Source organism: Triplophysa rosa, linkage group LG10, assembly GCF_024868665.1.
Source record: "Triplophysa rosa linkage group LG10, Trosa_1v2, whole genome shotgun sequence".
Classification (NCBI taxonomy): Eukaryota; Metazoa; Chordata; class Actinopteri; order Cypriniformes; family Nemacheilidae; genus Triplophysa; species Triplophysa rosa.
The window spans coordinates 3,794,932-3,812,337 of NC_079899.1; the positions used below are offsets into that span (position 1 = coordinate 3,794,932).

Sequence of the window (17,406 nt, forward strand, 5' to 3'; positions counted from 1 at the left end):
AGGGTCAGAGGGAATGTGGAAAATAGCTAGCCTAGTACTTGATGTCTGTACACAAATTAATGTAAACATGATGGATACAAAGTAACCATTACAAAAATGTCACAAGTTTTATAGCAAAGGCCACGCAATTATAGCACAAGTATGAAACGTATGTCACCATGTCTAGCGACTAGCAAAAGACATGAATATTGTTCACAGGGCTCACAAAATACAGACTGGCAGGTGCTTAACAACATCAAATCAGTTACGTTTATGTAGCCTAATACCACAATTAAAATCATTTAAAGGCTTTTGTGTTTTTTTAGCAGTAACCACAGTGTTAGTGATTTTGTAAAACACGACATATATGCTTTTATGGTGAATTTTGTCTTAACAAACCATGTTCATTCGACCATGACCAATGTCATGAACTCTTCAAAAATAGCAATGCAGCAAAAATAGACCTGGTGGCAAAATGATTGCTGCACTGCCACATCTGCTCTGCTCTATGTTTTACACTAACCTTACACTTTCAACATTATTAAAAAACAAAAACATTTTAATAATACAAAACTACACATGCACAGCATATTAAATGTTTGTATTGTTTCCCTGAGTAAATCAAAAGGCTCAGCAGGTAGAATAACAGATAGATTCTCAACATTCAGAAGAACGGATAAAGTGTGATAGCCGTTCTTTTGTCTATTATTACTCGCACCAAATAGACAACAACTGAACGAAAAAAAAACACCGTGGCCACACAAACTACACTGATAGTAAAATAACCTCCTTGAAGAGCTTTTGCACTAAAATAATGCAAACTTGAATATTTGTGATATGCAAGCCACCACACACTGTCTCTGTTATGTATACATGCACTGTAAGCCCTGGATGGGTAATCATTACATTTGTAAATCCATTTGTTTTATCCAAAGCGACTTACAAATGAGGTAAACATTATTTGTATTTCTACATAAGGCTGTATGATTTGGAGAAATACCTTATTTCCCGAACAAAATCGCAGTTCATGATCATGTCAGGTTACGTCAGGGGTTGTTGCCATTTGTCTGAAAAGGATATCACTCTGCTCAAACATTCCATGACCCAAAACATGCCAATTGAGCATGATCATGCAGTAGTAGTCTGCAGGGAAACTCCAACTACAGTGAATCTTTGAATTGAACAGCTCCCGCTTATCTATTCTCATGTTTTACCTTGTTGTTCTCTCAGCCTGTGCACAATATCAAAGTAATGCATTCAGAAAGAAAATTGTGTTTGGATGCTTACTATTTTGCTTTCCCTTGTATAAAGAAAGATCTTTGTTTGAAGAAAAGATCTTTTCTTATTTGTAAATTGTATCCAAGTTGTGATTTTGGTTGAAAATCAATAAAAAATACTTTTATGCTAACACTGCATAGTTCATAAAGTTACAGAGTAAAGCAAATTGACTGAGACAACCAATTTTTTCATATTTGCTTGGCAAACTGTATCATTCCTGGGCATATTGACTGGCACCAAAGTCTAAAGGAAGGAGAGATTCAGATTTTTAGAGAGCATTTATGAAATTAAAAACTGTAGGCGTCACTGTGAACTTGATTGGCTGGGCGATATACATCGCGGTACACGCTAATTATATGTGTCTACATCGATTATGAAATCGATTCGATGTTTTATGCACAGCTCTTCCGTGAACTACGGCTCTTTGATCAGTAGGAAGTACTGCTCGATCTAAAATCACTACGAGATTGAGTCGTTTAACACGTACATTTGAAAAAGCAACACACGTCAAACATCATCACTATAAATATACTTTATTATCATGAAAATACCCGAAAAGGTTTGAAGAACAGCGATAGAATATGACCACTGGCATTTCCTGGAACTAATTGTTCTTCTGTTTCTCATATTCTGAGTTTCTGCGCAAGAGCGCCCTCTGGCTTTCGGATGTGGCGGCATTTAACCGTAAGTCATTGAGAAACTGAGAGCATAAGAATCGCACGATATATCGCCCAGCCCTTAACTGTATATATTTGCTTAGTTATTTTGTCAACATACGTGACGTTAAAGCTACAAGGCCTTTAGTCTTTAAACGAAGATCATTGTTACACATAAGCTGTATTTGTGCTGTTACGCTTGCACTTTTGTTGTCAGCTCCTCATTGTTTGCTAAACACACTGTGAGCTGTCATGACTTTTCTGTCTAGGTAGCATAGTGTAGAAAGCCAGCATGCCCTCGAACTTCTCTCTAAATCCTGTTTAATAAACAGTTTTGATCAATATCACTGCACGGTTAAGACTGTTGTTGTGTCCATATATAGAAAACAAGGCCTTTATGTGCACTTTTGCTGTCGATATCTAGAGAAATGAGGCCAATGACCTCCTACCTATCATCTTTCTTCTCTTCTCTTTCTTAATAGCAGCTATATAGAGAAGATATCTGTTTCGCTGGTCTTGATGTATAATAAACAACACAAGTGATGTGAGGAGGTGTCATGGATTTAAATGAGCCTCTGTTGTGATTCAGAGAGATTATTCAGCACTAGCTTTACTCTCTCTCTCTCTCTCTCTCGCCCTGTGCATGCCCATCAGAGACTGAACAAAACAAGAGAAAATGGGGTGCTTCGACTCGGGAGCGTCTGCTGAAGGATCCTCTGTTTGTTGACTGGAATGTCAGAGGAGGCGCTCACTCACTCCCTGTGCTCTAGCGACCTGCTCCGCTCACATATGGCTGTAAAAGGGCAGGCTCAGATAGAGAGAGCTGCCATCTGGTAGTTCTTAAAACCTCTGGAATGCTTTTGCTTTAGTAACACAACTAAACAAGCCGTACTCGCCAAGCCGAGAAGACCCTCCCCCATTACACTCACGCTGCGTCATAGTCGTATTTCTCTGCGACTGGAAAAATCAGGGCGGGTGAATCGTACTCCCAAGGAGCATGCAAGGAGCAAGAATTGAAACCAAGAAAATCTTTGGAAAAATACAGTTGGTGATACACTTGTGAACATCAATTTCTGAGTAAATGTTTTTTGAATGCGGACTTTAGGAATGCTGTCCGCACATTTGTCGCATCTAATTAGGCACAGAAACACAAAGGCCTTTTATATACCCTCTGTGTATATAGCATCTTGATAAATTAACTAGTCAACTATTTAGTTGTTGATTTATCTCAGTCTACTTCCCTGGTCTTTTCATTATGAATTGCCTCTCACTCCTTTGTTTTACTGACTGGTTTCACTGAGCTTTAATAACAATGAGTGTCTCGTCTCTAGACATCCGTCATCCTGAGGAGCTCTCTCTACTGCGCAAGCCACGCGACCCTAAAAAGAAAAAGAAAAAGCTGGAGGAAGCCGAAGAGGAGACGCTGGAGCTAGAAGGACCGCTGCTCACCCCTGGATCAGGTACTATTTACAGGATCATCGTGGGATTTTCAAAATAACAGCATATCTCCTCAAGCTGAAACATAATATTTATGGTTAGAGGTTTGTTGAAATCCTTTACCATAAATATAAGCGTAGAAACAGTCATGCTGGCCATAGCACTGTAATTACATAATGGTAATTATATCAGGAGCGTTCTAGCTTCACTTTCCATTGCTGTATTGCAGCGTAGATATAGAATTTGATGCTTTGGAACCCGTGACTGTCCATTATGGTGAGTGTGTGGTGAAGATCAGCAAAACAAAAGCGTTGTTATGTTGAAATAGTGTCGAGATGAGAAATGTGCCAGTGTATCATTTGCAGACACGCTCTTCTCGCTCTAACTTCAGTGCGCGAATGGTTCAGATTCCGGACATATTTGGTCACGCTGCCATTTTGAAACACCAGTCGGCCACATTTCCCGAACGCCCCACACATCATGCAGGAAAATCCATTTAAGATGCACGCAGGATCTTTTGCACAATTTTCATCTGAGGTTATGATGAATAGGGTCTATTGTCCTGTCTCACCCTACGCCCCCCGTGCGCTCCAGCATCTCCTGCACAAACCGAACACACAGGCCAAGAGGCTTGTGCGTGGTGACTATTTCCAGTATCTGCGCTACACTTGTTCTTTCATTAGTAGCATTTAACCTCACAGCGCCCCTCATTAAAACAGTGCAGGCTATAAAGAGCCTATAAAGAAGCTTGTTTTTGCTGCACAAAGGCGCTTTTAGGAAGGAGAGATTGAAACAGGAGCTGCTATGAGCCATATTAGCTCACACAGGAAATGAGTTGAAGAATCACAGCTTGGTTCCCTCTCAGAAGGGTCAAAATGCACGATAGGAATCGCTTTGATAATAGTACTAGAAGCTCCACCCATTCAGAAGCTGATATGTTGTTAGGATCTGCTGTAGTAGAGATCTGTCTTCCTCTTTGTTCCGTGCCTATAATGGGATTGGGTAATGTCCCATGACTTTTTGAGCGCCATCGATTGAATACATTCATTTTAATTGTGCCCATTAAGCTGTGCGTTAATTACATATGATTTTTGTGCCATTGAAGCATTAAAATATTGTATGTAAACAGTGCTTTTGTTTGCCACAATTGTGTAATGTCTATAAATTATATATTATATAATAGCATTGTCAACTGTGCTACACAGGCATAGCTGTCTTTGACACAAATCTTTTTAATTGATGTCTTAATTTTAGACATTATAAATTGAAATGAAATATATGTTCAACAGATTAGTATTGGCATTCCATAAAATTGTGAAATAAAAATGTGTATAAGAAAGTGACATAACATGGTAGGAAAACAGGTTAATAGTCTCATTCTGTTTGCCTTTATTACGTAATATTTTTCTTGAATTGATAGGAAATGTACATTTACAACAAAAAAGTTGTTTTTATTTTATTTTTAATGTTTTATTTTAGATATATTAAATAAAAAAAGCTATTTTTTCTATTTTTACCATTTAAAAGGCCCCTTCACACCAAGAATGATAACTAAGGGGCTGTGTCCACCGAGGCGCATTTACGCGGCTGAAAACGGCAGCAGCTCGGCTGAAAACGGCCGCGGCAGGCACAGCGTTCTGCCCAAAGTTGAACATTTTTCAACTCTGGGCGCCTGGTCAAACGGCGGCGCTGATCGTGGGGAAAACGCATAGCACCAGCGCTGAGCGCGGAAAAAGACGTCAATTGATGGCTTTTTTTAAAAGCGCGGCGTTTCCGTTGAAAACAATTGAAAAAACACGGCAGCCGCAGGCGTAAACGCCTCGGTGGACACAACCTCTAAAGATGGTTTTCAAATTTGCTCTGAGTTCCACAACTTCAGCAATACAAAGGAACAATATTATCGGGATCTCATTTAAATAGATGATTTTCCAGATAATGAGCTATAAAACAGGGACAGCCTATAATAATCAAGTCACGTTACAAAGGGGTCTTGTGTAATATGTGAAATGTGTTGGTGTCTGATGACTGTTGGTGTGAATGCTAATGTAGATATCTTTATGGTTATTGCTCTTTATGTGAACAGGCCTTAAGAAGGACAAACTGTGTTTTCAGAAGCACCTGCATTTACTGACACTTCAGACTAGAAAACTCATGAAGTTGTCATCGTTTCCGTTAGCAGGGTTTTATGCTGAATAGGGAGAGAATGTGACTGTGAATGGCATTTATTACGGATGTCTGGGAACATCCTGTGACGGGCTGTCTGCCGATGAGGGAACACAACTTTTTCTTCTTTTGGAGACTTTGTTTACCTCTAAAATCTTGTCTTGTTTTGCATGTTCTTGAATTCTTTTCTTTCCTTCAATCAGTTAATCCATCTTTTTAATCTGTCCCTTCACTTTTGATCTCTCTCTGTTTTCTTTTCCTCTACATTTCCTCCTGTCCTCAAGATGTAATATACATTGGACCGGTGAAAGGTAAGAGTCGCTATTTTTCTGTCTCATGCATCGCTTCCTTCACCTCCCCTTCACAGCTGGAGCAGTCACCTGACCACTGCTGACTCGAGGAAATCCTCGGCTCTGGTCACCTGACTGTCTGCTTGAGTGAGACCCTCGGCTGACGGGGGTCATGAGATGAGCTTTGCCCAGACACCATCTGGAAGTGCTTGAATTTTCATCTCTTCGCAGCTTGGATGCTTTGTCCTAAAATCCATTAACTAGAAGTGTTAGGTTAGGTCATCTGTTCATAGGTTGATTTCCTCCAGAATGTTTAAACACTGATGCTCTATAACAAAAACCTTGGCTAAACCAATGGCATGAGTTTTGGGTGGTGCTGTCTGTTTGCCTGACCAATGGTAGATGGGGGTAATGTTCAGGAAACTTGCTCGACTGTTTATTTTTGCCATTCTGTTCGGTGAATCTAATGGCCTGGAAATGAATTCCCCTTTTAAGAGTAAGATGGGGTTTGGAGGGAGTGGTCCTTCTCAAAATGTTGTGTGGACAATATTTGGCATATTGAAAAAGTGAATTCTCTTGTATACAGTAACTTGTTTTATACTTATTCACTCTCATTCAGACAAATAGCAGTTTGCTTATTCCGAGGGTTCTCAAATAGTCGAGTAAACATCCTAATACTCATGGGCAGGTCTCCTCAGTTCCCTACGGGAGCAGAAAAGCCGTTCAGTGACCTTCCCTTGAGTTTCTGAGAATGGCTATAAGCCCTCCCTCATGCTTCTTCCTGCCCTCTCTCTTTTCTCATGACCTCTACCCGGCCACAAGCACTTCCCGTCCCTCCACACACGACTGTGGCCTCACGCTGCCACATAACACTTTTGTGTTCTTACTGTCTGATTGGTCACTTAAGTGGTTACAGAAGAATGTGTGGTGTAACTATGTGATTTTTTTGGGGACGGGGGGTTTGACGGTGAATAAACAATGTGATGGTAATGGTGCGTCTAAACTGTCAAATCTGTTGAGCAGCAAGCATGGAAAAGACGTTTCATTTGCATGGCATTGTTGTTGTGCATACACCTGATTTTTATTGTAACGCCATGTATTAAATTGGAAAGGGACGAATAATAAGAACATGTTTAAATGGTTTTAAACACGGCATGAAATTAAACATGATCATTTAAATTGTTTTACACAGTGTTGCAGTATTTATTATCAATTATTTATCGTGCACATCATTATTTTTAGGGCTGTACGATACTTTATCGCGATACCACTAAATCCTATTGAAATCAAGCTGGCTGCGATATGCAATGTGTCGATATTTTTTTTAATGCGTAGCTTGTCCGTGAAGCACGGCTCTGGGATCAGTAGGAAATGCTGCTCGATCTAAAAGCAGTGCGAGTCTCTTTCGATGTGAATGTGATTAATAAACTCCCCTCAAAAACTATCATATTAAATGTTATTAAATTTCTAAAAAATAATTTTTTTAGATAAAAATAAAAATTACTCTCTCCAAAAAGTATTCAATTACTTATTACTCATTACTTTCTATGTCCTACATCAACTTTGGTTAGAATTGATTCAAGGATAGACGTGAAACAGCTCTTTTAATTCATTCAAATAAATAATATAAAACTAGATAAAGTAGTATTATTAACTGACTAAAGTATTACAAATGTGAGAATAATACATTGAAGCATTAAGGATTTTAAAGTTAGACTGTCAGTTAGACTGTTGTGGTGTCAGTTCCACTATTGCACACACTTATATTACACAAAGTATTTAGTTTAATTACATCAGAAGTAACTGTAATTAAATTACAGAAAAAATAAGAGTAATCCCTTACTTTACTTGTTCAAGGGAAAAGTAATTAAATTACAGTAACTAATTACTTTTTAACTAGTTACACCCGACACTGCTTATAATGTGCATTTGAAAAAGCAACACCCGTCAAACATGATCATTATAAATATACTTTATTATCATAAAAATACCTGATGAGGCTTGAGGATCAGTGATAAAAAAGATGTCTATAGGCATTTCCTAGATTCTAGAATGTGTTATGGTCTTCTTCTGCAGTGCGTATTTGGAGTTTCCGCACGAGAGCGCCCTCTGGCTTTCGGATGCAGCTCGAAAGCTGTGCATAAATCACGTGATATTTATCGTCGGTTTATCGCGACAGCCCTAATTATTTTTCTTGTAATCTTTAATCAAAAACCAGAACCTCCTTCCCTCCTCTAAACGACCTCTCTTCACTTCTGGTCACGAGGAACGGCGCGAGGGCGGGGCTTCAATGACTGCCTGCCTTACAAATCGGACTCCATTTTGTTGGCAACGTCCAACTTTCTATGATCCAAATCAGTACTCGATGAACGAAATTAAATCCCGCCCTACATTTTTCACTCGGATATACGTCACGATACGGAAATAAAGACACTCGCTACTTCCATTTCATGCCGACTTTAATAAACTATGTTGTGTGTAAGGTCAAAGAAATCAATGTGGTTGATTTTTAAAGATGTAATGCGACTTCTTGCCTGTACAAACCACTATTTCCTTACATTTGTGACTACCTACTACGTTAAAATCTCCTGTTTTTAAAGTTAATGATTATCCCGAGATTTAAATGAGCCTCATTTAAATAACCCTAACCCTAACTTTTTGTTTATGTTGAATTGATGTTTTGATGACCTCGACATGTTGAATTTTTTTTCCTAAAGGTCATATTGAGACCTCTGCATTCAGTTCTATTACATGGTGCTGGTTAGTTTAGCTGGATTAAATGGCAAGAATACATCTCTTGTGTGCGCTTTGCAGCTAACATCGTACCTCTTCAGTTACAGAGATATGATGAATGATCCTACACTACTGTAATGTACTGTGTGATAACAGCTAGAGATTCACGTGAATGCTAAGGTGTCAGTTCACTGAGTTTATAGGATGTCATTCACCTCCAGGCCCTTCATGCTGCTGGTTGTGCTGGCTGCTGTTTTGTGCATTGGCAGAGTTGGGTTGTGTTTTAGTGTGCATCTGCATGCTGCCTTGATCAGAGGAGCGCAGTCATGTGAATGATTGTGTGAACAACATTTATTCAGACACCGGTTTGTGTAGTTCAGTCATCTGTGTAGGGGTGGGCGGTATGAAAAAAAAACACAACACCAAATGACACAGCCATACCGCCCAGCTCTATGTCAGTTTCGTCACGTGGATTTTGTGGCGGCTGTGTGAGGTCATCACTGATGGTCTTTTTTCATTTCAGGAAGCATCTACTCCAGTCCTGGACTTTACAGCAAGACCATGACCCCTACTTATGACTCTCGGGACGGCAGTCCTCTGTCTCCCACCACAGCGTGGTTCGGAGACAGCCCGCTGTCAGAGGGCAATCCCAGCATCCTCGCTGTCAGCCAACCCATCTCCTCACCTGACATTGTGGTCAAGCTCTATAAACCACAGTCTTTGTTGGACAAGGCCAAGATTAACCAGGGGTGAGTGTAGAGTTGCTCTCTACAGACATTCTCATGGGTCATATTTAACAGTGTGTTTGTGAAGGTGGCTGGACTCCTCGAGATCACTGATGGAGCAGGACGTGAAGGAGAATGAGGTGCTTTTACTGCGGTTCAAGTATCACAGCTTCTTTGACCTCAATCCTAAGGTCAGTGTGCTTCACATTTCCACATGAATCGCACGTTCATGATTCTCCTGCATTTCAGTGCATTATTCTTAAAGCTATTATGATGTGGAGACATTAACATAATTAAATGGATATGTTTTTAAGGAAATAAATCTATTACAAAATGTTGCAATAAATAAAGATACGATGAGGAGATAAATTGAGGGTAAAGTTGTTTTCTTGACGCTTGACTGAAAATTGAAATAAAAATTGTGAAAAGCGCTGTAGAAATATGAATTTGAATTGCGTTAAATATGCGCAGTACTCATTCTGTGAACAAGTGGAGCGGTTGTTGAGTGCTTTTTCTCAATTTAGCTGGACGCTAACATGTTAACATTCTTTTGACCTCTGCAGTATGATGCCATCAGGGTGAACCAGCTGTACGAACAGGCGAAGTGGGCCATCCTGCTGGAGGAGATCGAATGCACTGAGGAAGAGATGATGATGTTTGCCGCTCTACAGGTATACTGCAATGTACAAGGGTACCTGTGGGTCTTTAAAAAACATTCAAATGTATTTTTCTAAAAAAATAAACAAATATATTCCTACTAATTCTGCTAATTTAACTGCACTCAGTGAAGGTCACAGATAATGACATTAAAAGCCTGGAGCGCAGAGTCAGTTTCCTTGAAAAATGAAAAAAAAAAAACTTCATTCTAATTCATTCTTTTTCAATTATGTTTAAAAACTCTTCCGGATATATTTAATGGCACTGTCTCGTAGTATTGCTGTGTAAGCCTGAGAAGTGACAGCTTGCAGTCTTCACTCAGGTCCTCTCCCCATTAATGAAATGGATGGGCGCTGTGCCTAGGGTTCAGCGCAGTATGCCGACGTTTGGCCGCTGTGTGTATATCCTCCAGCGCTTTGCCCTCTTGGCTAAAGACCCAGCTATTTCAGCCCCACATAAATGTTGAGTGACAACACTTCACGACGCCTCACTGTCTTCACATCATGTATATATAGAGTGGGTGTATGTTTGAGGGGGTCGGGCAAAAGGACCACCCATCATTTCCTACAGCAGCTTGCAGGTGTTGGTTTCTCGAGCTGGTGTAGTCTTTCTGTTTATGTAGATTGTGTTTAAATAAGTCAGGGCTGTCCCTCCCCGTCAGTGGAGATGTGGTCCGCTTAGCCTCTGGACAGTGTATCTGGGTAGAAGAGCTCATGGCTGTCAAACTTCAGCAGGTCTAAGTTTAGATGCCAGCTCTCTAGAGGTATAGTGAGTCTTTAACTGTGGGGGTACATGGTACATCATTCACCTACTACCCACTCCTGAGCACAGAGACTGTGCAGCTGCAGCTGTCATCAGTGTGCACTACATGTATGACTGTAATAAGCCTCTGTAATCCCTAAAGCCAGTTGTTCACTGCAGTACCAGAGGGACCATTGTATAAATATCATTGACAGCACATTTTAATTAGCAGTATTGAGTCACAGGCTTTTTTAGCTGATACGGTGAAGATTTAGATCTGGTGTAGTGACTGCAGAAAATCAAAATGTAAAAACAAATGGAGATTTATGTGTTTATACAATCACAAAATTGATATAATACAAACGCACATGCAAATGTACATACTGGATCCTTTGATTCAATCGTATGCATCACATTACTTTGAACCGCAGGGACCTGATGTCAGCAGGACATACAGCATTGATGATTTTTGTGCTCGTGTTTTCATTGCAGTACCACATCAACAAGCTGTCCATCATGTCTTCAGACAATCACATGAACAACAGCGAGAAGGAGGTGGATGAGGTGGACGCTGCTCTGTCAGACCTCGAGATCACGCTGGAGGGAGGAAAGACTTCCAACTCGCTGGTACTGGACACATGCGCACACACGTACAAATGCTGTCAACATCAACACGATAACAAATGTGATTAAATATGTTTAACTCTGATAATGCATTTATTCAATATGACACTATAGTTGTTCCAATATGTTCTGTGTGATTTCTAACAATTGACTGGAAAGGTCAGCGGAACTGTCTCGTCCGTACACGCGCACACACACACGCACACACACACACACACACACACACGCGCGCGCACACACACACACACACACACACACGCAGTCCTTAGCGACACACCCATTTATCAGTAAATGCAATTACTTAATGGAAGACAAATTTAATTATCATCAGGGCTCAACAGAAATTATCTTCCATAAGTGAAAAACCATCGTTAATAGTGTCATCAACACAAGTTATAAAATCGAATAATGACACAGACGACTGTTAGATTTAGATTTCTTACCATTTTAGGAAACGGAATGTTAACTCTGCAAAATATCATATATGATGTGCTTAAACTGTCTGACAGCTGTAGAAAGGTTTGTCAGTAATGGTGATGCAACAGTGTTTTTGCCACATTTTGCATGTTATTGTTATTGATTGCATTTTTTGTTGTTCTCAGGGTGACATTACATCTATTCCTGAATTGGCCGACTATGTGAAAGTCTTCAAGTGAGTTCAACACTAACAGATTGTGTTTTATAATAGATTTTGTTTGCAAGGTTTTCTGGGTGGTTGTTAAAAGTCCAGTGTGAATTTTTTTGGAGGATCTATTGACAGAAATGCAATATAATAAAGGTGAAGTAAACATCAGAGATGCTTTGCCACAAGCTGCACCTGTAGGAACTACACTAACTATGGTGATGCGGATCGTCTTCCGAGATGGTATTCCTTGGAGCATCCACATTGATGGAACCCTTCCACATGGGGATCTCAGGTGTTTCACCCCTTAACCTGAACACCTCGCCTGAGTGGGGCAGCAAAGACTGACTAGCCTTCACCTGCAGAAGGATTCCAACTTTGGGCTCTCTTCAGCCACAGCAATCTTGAGCTGGACTCGGTTGCTGCAGCTATGTCCCTGGTGGCTTTCTTCAGCTGTTTAGGCTCCAGGCCCATCCTCTGAAGATTTTGCTGGGAACCCGCGGCAGCCAACTTCAATAGGGTAGCTGGTTGCATGCCACCCTTTACAACAGCTTCGTCAACCAGGTCTTGGTACTTGGCTTTTTTCCGTGGGTGGGACGTGGCTAGCCTCTCTTCCCAGGGCACCGTGAGCTCAGCAATTATGATGGTTTTCATGCTCCTGGACAGTAGGACCATATCTGGTCAGAGGGAGGTCACTGCCACTGTGGGAAGACAAGCTTCCTCTTCAGGTCCACTCTCAACTCCCAGTCGGAGGCTCGTTGCAAAGAAGAGGGTGGGTTCTGACAACCGATCAGGATGTGATTCAGTGTACAGGAAGCTGCTCCACATTGATTGCAAGATGGGTCTTCCTTTCCGCCCCAGATCTTTATGTTTTTGTTGTTGGCAGCAGGTCAGTCACCGAGCGCAGGAGAAAGCTCAACCTCCCTTGGTAGATATGCCACAGTTCCTTCCACGACAGCGGTCTCTCCTATGCCTGTTCCCACTGCGTCCATCGGCCCTGAGAGGCAAGTCCGATCGCTTTCACCTGGCGCTCCTCCTCTGCTGCCTTACGGACTCTTTGCACCACGAGGCCTCTTCTGGCTCTGGCATCAGCCCTGTTCCACCTCTTCTCACTGTAGTGTCCAAGGCCCAGGCGTCCCTGGCATACCACGCCCAAGATTTCCTGGTGTTTCCAGTGGGATTCTGCTTCCATCGCGGCTCGCTGGGCTTTCCACTTTCTGCCGCATTTGATGGTCTTGCTTGTGTGTCTTATTTTCACGTCTTCAGACGAGAGGAGTGTACTGACTGCCCTGGCCTTGGCAGCTTTAAACTCCTCGACCACCGATGAGACTGGCAAGGGAAGCTTGGAGGTCTTACGGTACAGGTTGATTACACTGAATGATGGGGGGACTCCCAGCCATTTCCATAAGAACTTGCTGCACAGTCTTTCCATTCCTTCCACCTGAGACACGGTTGTAAGTCGTAAAGTAGGAAGGGCCATTGCAGCCGGGGTATGATGCCATACTGAAAGCACCAGACTTTAAACCTCCCGAGCAGTTGGCTGTGCTCGATTGCATTGAGCCATTGAGTTCATAAACAGAACTATGTCTACAAAGGTGTATAAAGACCTTACATAATGAAGCGTTACGTTTTGGACCTGGACCTTTGACAGTAGTCACTAGGGTGTTCGGGGCTCGACATTACCGCTTGTCCGGGACAAGTGAATGTTTTGTATGGGCAAGTGAGTGAGAATTTTACTTGTCCGAACGGACAAGTAACTTGTTATTTAAACATGTAATCTGGCTGTTCTGAGTGAATGATGTGCACAGATTAACATACTACACGAGTGGTGATCGAGGATTTTGTCTGCGTCTGCACTGTATGATGATCAGTGTTGGGCAAGTTACTCTGGAAATGTAATTAAATGACTGATTACTGATTACTCCTTTTAAAAGTAATCAAGTTACTGGTCTGATTACTTTATTTCAAAAGTAATTAGTTACACTACTCGTTACATTACTCATTACATTACTACCCCCACCCCTCAAAAACACAAAATAACCTCTTTAGCCTTCTCAAGACTAAACTTTATTGGGAAGTGCATACTCTGCTGTACTCTATCTCGTCTTTAATTGTTTTAATACATTCTTTCTGCTTATTCCATACTAAAGCCTGTCATAGATAATAATAATAATTAAACTCTGTGACATTTTAATTTAAAACATTTTTTCATATGTTTCAACTAGTATTTCTAAACCTGCATACTCCATAATGTAAAAAGTCTCTCCTTAGTTTCTTATAACTTGTATATCTTAACTAGTGCTTCTGCATTTTTTTATGATGATTTCTTCGTCATATAACAAATATAACGGCGTAAGAGCAGCAAAAACTAGTCTGACAAAACAAAACATGTTGCTAATAGCAGCCTGGCACTCGACAGTAGAAGTTGATTCATTGCTCTCCGTGCCCGGTGACGTTACTTTCTCCAGAAGTTTAACCGTGCTGTACTGCCCTTTCAAGTTGTTTTTCGCGGGAGAGAGGGTTTTGCTTACCTCCACATGACCGACAACGCACAACAATGTTCTTGCCTTTGACAGAAATAAACTCAAAATAATGATTGTATTTCCAGCTACAGAACGCATACGTTTCTCTCTCCATGCTGAGTATGTTTTCGCTGGTAGTACCAAAGATTGTCTTGTGATAGGGAGATGTATGGGTCCCTAATACTTACAATTGGAGCATAAAGGCTAACATCGATCACGAGAGGCACCTCAGCCAATCATATCCGGTGTCTAGTCTCCTTGCCTGCGTTCCGTGCGGCGATAGCATTGGCCGTTTTTAGCTTAAGGTGGCAGACTTTCCATGGAGTGGCTTTGGTAGTACTCTCCGCGCAGGCGCGTTTCAGTTTGATGACGTCGCGGGTGCGACAGGCAGGCATCCAGACTTTGAAAAAGCTATTTTGCTTTTTACAATTTAAATGATAAAACGATACAACGGCAACGATGTAACGCAGCTGTAACGTATAGTTACCTTGGCTTGGAACTATAATCTAATTACTATTTTAGGAATTATAACGCGTTAAATTACTCCGTTACCAAAAAATTAATCAAACTACAGTAACACTTTACTGCCCAACACTGATGATGATATGAACACATAAACTGAATCTCCAGAGTTTCTCTGAGAGTTTATTTTATGAGCATTTTACCATTTGAGTGAAGCTAACGTCACGCACACTAAAACTCAAGCGTCTTCCGGACTACCCGTCAAAATGAAAGTCCCATTAACTTGAACACACAGACGAATAAATACTGTAGTATTTGCTAAAGGAAATTGTACTACCCTTGTAGTAAATTGATAAGCTGTAGTATACTATAGTAAGGTTCATGGGCACTATATTATCTAGGAATTTCACTGCATTTTACTATAGTAAATAACACTGTAGTATACTACAGTAATTTATGTGGACAAATATACCTCTATTGTATAGTAAAAAAATGAAATACACAGAACTTAAAAAAAAAAGAAAAAAAAGAAATTTAAACTCAAAACTACAGCATATAGCCCTAATTTATCCATCTGAAAGTAACATTAATGTCATTTGTTAGTTACCTGCCTATTCTCATGGGATGAACTGCACTTGTATATTTTTTTATTATGACATCAGACGTTTTATACTTTTATAAACTGTTTGGCCTGTGCTACAAAACTTTAAAGTCACCATGAGACTAGGGTGACCACCCGTCCCGCTTTGCATTGTACCGCACAGCATTTTCATCCCTTGTCCCGCACGTCGCATATTGAGAAAAGGTCCTGCATTTTCATCAGTCTGTTGGTTTTTAGTTGTAACATTAACAAACGCTTGTTTGCGCCATTGTTTATTTAACTATTTAACAGCGCTGTGTCAAATGCAGCCACTCGGTGTCAAATGCAGCCACCAGTGTCCAACGAGCTCATACAAACGCAACTGTTTTTTTAAGCCTGACATTTAGCCAATGTGTGAGAAGGAGCTAAAAGCTAAAAGCCAGAGCTTATGAATACACGTGCACTGAGTGGGGGACCGACCAATCACAACAGCCTGAGAAGCGGAAGCTCGTTGATATGGTATGGGTGGGACATCTTCAGACACACGCTCTAAGCGGGGAACCAATAACAACAGACCTGGTCAGCTTTACCAATCAGAGCATTTCGGAAGGATGGATTTTATATAAACCATAAAAAATCCAGTAGTTTTGTGAGAAGAGGGACAGCGGTGAACAATAGACTTGAAATATGTGAAATATAAAGCGTTTTTTGAAGCTAGAGAATTGAACATCCACTGTTAAAAAACCCCAAAACATAATCAAAGCTTCAAAAACAACAAAAGAATGAGCTTTTTAAAAAATCTGCGCGTTTCAGAGAGGCGGGGCAAAGAGGAGATACAAACATGCACGGTATAGCGTTTTTGAACCTTAAATCCTTTATACACATTGCATTACATCTAAAACAAACCATAATATTCGTTTTAGCCGTGTCATATGACCCCTTTAAGAATGTGACACACATCTGTGAGGCTGACTTGACTCAAAGCCACTAGCCTGCAACATTTAGCCAAACATTTTTTTAACGGCTAACGCCTTCAGGAAAGGAGACCAGGGGCTAGTTTTTTTTAAATAGATGGCAATGGATGTTGTTAGCAAATTGTAAGTGTTACAGACCCTTCTATCTCCCTTCTATAGTATCTCTGCTTGACTTTTGGAGCAGGTTTTGACAGAATGCGCGATGTGATGACGTCACACGGTGCGTCTTCGGCCAAATTATGCGGAAAATCTGCGACAATCTAAATTTTGCAAGTTGCCAGAAATTTTGCAGAGTTCGTTTGATTATGTGTTCAATTCTGCGATCGCAAAAATACAACTAAAAGACCAACAGTACACAGGGTAGTAACAATGGATAGTATGTTTGCATTAGCAGTCAGTTTCTTACAGAAAGATTGCATCCAACAAATTTTATATGCACTGCAGTGACGTGTTGTTTGCCATTCTCTTTTCGAAAATCCATTGATTTTGACCAACTTCTGCTTTATACCTCAGACCAAAGAAACTCACCCTTAAAGGATACAAGCAGTACTGGTGCACGTTCAAGGACATTACAATCTCCTGTTACAAGACTCGCGAGGAGGCGCACGGCACGCCAGCACACCAGATGAACCTGAGAGGTGACGCTGACTGTTTGTCTCTTTGAACACATGATGAACTTCAGGAATCTTGTTTACCACATGTGCTCCGCATCTCATCTGTCGTTTCTCTATAGGTTGTGAAGTCACACCAGATGTGAACATCTCGGGTCAGAAATTCAACATCAAGCTGCTAATCCCTGTAGCGGATGGTATGAATGAGATCTGGCTGAGATGTGATATGGTGAGTGAGCGAGTCAATCTCTGTCAAAGTGATACCACTGTTTTCGGCCTGCCCTCTGTGTTTTTTGCTTTGATGGGCACATGTTTGTCACTGCAGCATAGTCTCATGGGAGGACATGTTGCA

At 40.8% G+C, this 17,406-nt stretch overlaps 1 protein-coding gene across 4 annotated transcripts in view; it reads left to right on the top strand.

Moving 5' to 3' along the window:
• fermt2 (FERM domain containing kindlin 2) overlaps positions 1-17,406 on the top strand; it is a 45,087-nt gene that overhangs the window by 17,690 nt on the left and 9,991 nt on the right. For 2 of the 4 annotated variants that reach the window (XM_057343901.1, XM_057343902.1), the window contains exons 4-12: positions 3,245-3,373; positions 5,798-5,824; positions 9,060-9,285; positions 9,350-9,452; positions 9,825-9,932; positions 11,152-11,286; positions 11,886-11,935; positions 16,957-17,081; positions 17,177-17,283. In XM_057343901.1, the coding sequence (XP_057199884.1) occupies positions 3,245-3,373; positions 5,798-5,824; positions 9,060-9,285; positions 9,350-9,452; positions 9,825-9,932; positions 11,152-11,286; positions 11,886-11,935; positions 16,957-17,081; positions 17,177-17,283 (1,010 nt within the window). The remainder of the gene's footprint in view (positions 1-3,244; positions 3,374-5,797; positions 5,825-9,059; positions 9,286-9,349; positions 9,453-9,824; positions 9,933-11,151; positions 11,287-11,885; positions 11,936-16,956; positions 17,082-17,176; positions 17,284-17,406) is intronic. The other 2 variants (XM_057343904.1, XM_057343903.1) reach the window with 1 other exon arrangement.